General features: G+C 30.1%; 1 protein-coding gene across 1 annotated transcript; it reads right to left on the minus strand.

The window, feature by feature from the left end:
- Positions 1-2482, minus strand: LOC113855508 (WRKY DNA-binding transcription factor 70-like). Its single transcript, XM_027487151.1, has 3 exons — positions 2118-2482; positions 1315-1419; positions 1-430 (listed from the first exon to the last, which is right to left on the minus strand). Exons 1-3 carry the CDS (start codon positions 2480-2482, stop codon positions 1-3), a joined length of 900 nt encoding a protein of 299 aa, XP_027342952.1.

Below are 2482 nucleotides of genomic sequence, written 5' to 3' on the forward strand. Positions count from 1 at the left end.
TCAAAATCCAAAGTGCTCATAAACACTGTTAAATTCAACAGATTCCGTGGATGATAGCATAGCGCCATGCCTTGAATAATCGAAATAAATTTCATAATCGCATAATAGGAGGTTTTCCGACGAGGACAATTGATTTGGAGAAATATGGTCATTGTGAATCATCTCCATGGGCTCATGTTTCATTGATGCAAACAGTGATGATGAAAACGAGTGTTCCTGTTTGCTTTGAAAGCAATTATTAAAGCTAAGTAGCGTGGAAGAGGCAGAGGGAGAAATAGGTTCCAAAATTATATCAGGATTAAAAGAGCCTTTGCAAGTGTGATGGCCATAATACGTTGTCCGATACAATGGAGGGTCATCTTGAATTCTCTGCACCTGTTTAATTGCTTGGCATCCTTGATCATACTTGTTAGTGCACCTGTAGTAGTTGCTATATACATATTTCAACCATGTTAGATTCATCGTTTATAACATATTTCAATTCACATTTACTTTAATACTATTATTAATTATAATGTTCATAGATTCACATTTCTATTTTTTTTTAATGTATTTTAAAATGCACACTTAAAAATCAAAAGTAAAAACAGAAGGTAATTTGTTATTTTGGTTTGAAAATACAATAGTAATGGAGATTTGTATATACTTTTGGGGATTAATTAGAACATGGATAGGTGGATTGTTTGGTTGTGAGTAGAACCTCTTCAAAGCTATTAATTATAGCTTTGAATAAGGTCTACTTAATTGTTGGTGTTAATTATACTGTTCTGCTTGTAACCTTGAGCACAATTTGTGTGTCTATTAATTCTAACTTTGTGATTATACAAAAAAAAATAAAATACAAGGATATAATTGAGTTTTGTCAAATTAATTACTTAATATCTTCCTGAAGTAGTTTTAGGTTTACTTAGTAATTGATAGATAAATTTAATGATAAGGTATAAACTAAATGATAGAGAGTAAAACAATCTTTAAAAATGAAAAATTAGGCGTGGATGATTTTTCTAGAATTCTTATTTTACTAAGTATATTCTCTTTACTTATCTAAAATTAACATTTTGATCACTACATACATAAACAGAAATTATTTACAGACTTAAAATATTAAGCTTATAATTTTTTTTTGTCTCATTTATTTAATGAAGTCTAAATTTGAATTTAGTTATTTAATAAAATCAATAAACTTAATTAAGTATTTTATAATTTAAAGTTGAATAATCAATGAATAATTTAGTTAATACTCCCACATACATACATGAACGGGAGCCGGATGCACACACAGAAGACGAAGGGGAATTTGAAAGGGAAGAATACCGTAGGTATTTGGCATTCAATGTCATTTTTTGTCCATACTTTCTCCATTCATGGCCATCTTCAACCAGTATTGAGCTGTCCTTCTCCCATGTTGGCGCATTTGATCTTATATATGAATACAAAAATATCAATTGTAGGATTCTTATTTACCCCAATAATTGTGTAATCATGGTCATTTATGTCTGCAGATGAAGTTTAAAACAATAATTCTTTTGTAATTAAATAATTCTAAATCACAATAAAATGATTCTAAATTTCCTTAAGATTAATTAAAAAATCTTGTAGGATATTCTAACATTATTCTTTATATTTCTCTCAATTAAGTTTGACCCTCAACTTCACCCAAAAAAACTAGAAGTTTAAAACAACACATGACAAATGTTTCTAAATTGGATGAATAAGAATACGGTTTTGTTTATAGATAGATAGATAATCAAATCAAGTTCTTTAAACATAGAATTCGATTTAACCAAAATATTCAATTACCTAAAAATGATGAATAAAAAAAATTACACTTGACAGTTGAGAGTTAAGACAGAAAATAGGTAAATTTAAATATTAGTATGCTGAGAAATGAATTTGGATCATTTCATTTTCCCCCAAACAACAATAATCACACACAATTTGCAAGAAATACAAGTTTAAATAAAAAATGTTAACATCAATAACGAGAGGTCGAGAGTTATAGGTAAGCAATTAAAAATAATTTTTTTATTAAAAATATTTATTATTTCAATAGATGCATGATTTAAAGGAATTTATTAATTAATGTGTGATGGGGGTAGATGAATTATAGTTCTTACTTCCTCTTGTAGGACCCTCTTCGATTTCTGGTGTTGAGAATATGGCGACACTTGCAAGTTTCATTCGAAGTCTCCGGTCTTAGGCTGTTCGTAGACAAAGAGACATCTTTGACAGTAATAGACGCCGTCACCTCATCGGAGACATCATTATTGGAGTTCAAGAGCAAAAGGGTGTTGGTGAATGAACACAACACTTTGCGCACAAGATCTTCAGCAAAAGATAGCACTGACTTTGACCCTTTATCGTGTTCAAGTTGACCATTCGATTTATGAGCAAGTACTTCAAGTAACTGATTTGCCATGTCACGCCCTCTGATTAGTTCTTCTTCCATTCCCTTTTTGCTGTTTGAAGGCTGATTTTCCAT

The sequence above is a fragment of the Abrus precatorius genome, unplaced genomic scaffold (assembly GCF_003935025.1).
Source record: "Abrus precatorius isolate BTA unplaced genomic scaffold, Abrus_2018 Scaffold11, whole genome shotgun sequence".
NCBI lineage: Eukaryota > Viridiplantae > Streptophyta > Magnoliopsida > Fabales > Fabaceae > Abrus > Abrus precatorius.

Coding starts and splice junctions, on each gene's coding strand:
- LOC113855508 (XM_027487151.1), bottom strand. CDS start 2,482: ATGGAAAATCAGCCTTCAAACAGCAAAAAGGGAATGGAAGAAGAACTA. Junction 1,420..2,117: donor AGAGGGTCCTACAAGAGGAA/GTAAGAACTATA, acceptor TTCATATATAAG/ATCAAATGCGCCAACATGGG. Junction 431..1,314: donor TTGAATGCCAAATACCTACG/GTATTCTTCCCT, acceptor ATATGTATATAG/CAACTACTACAGGTGCACTA.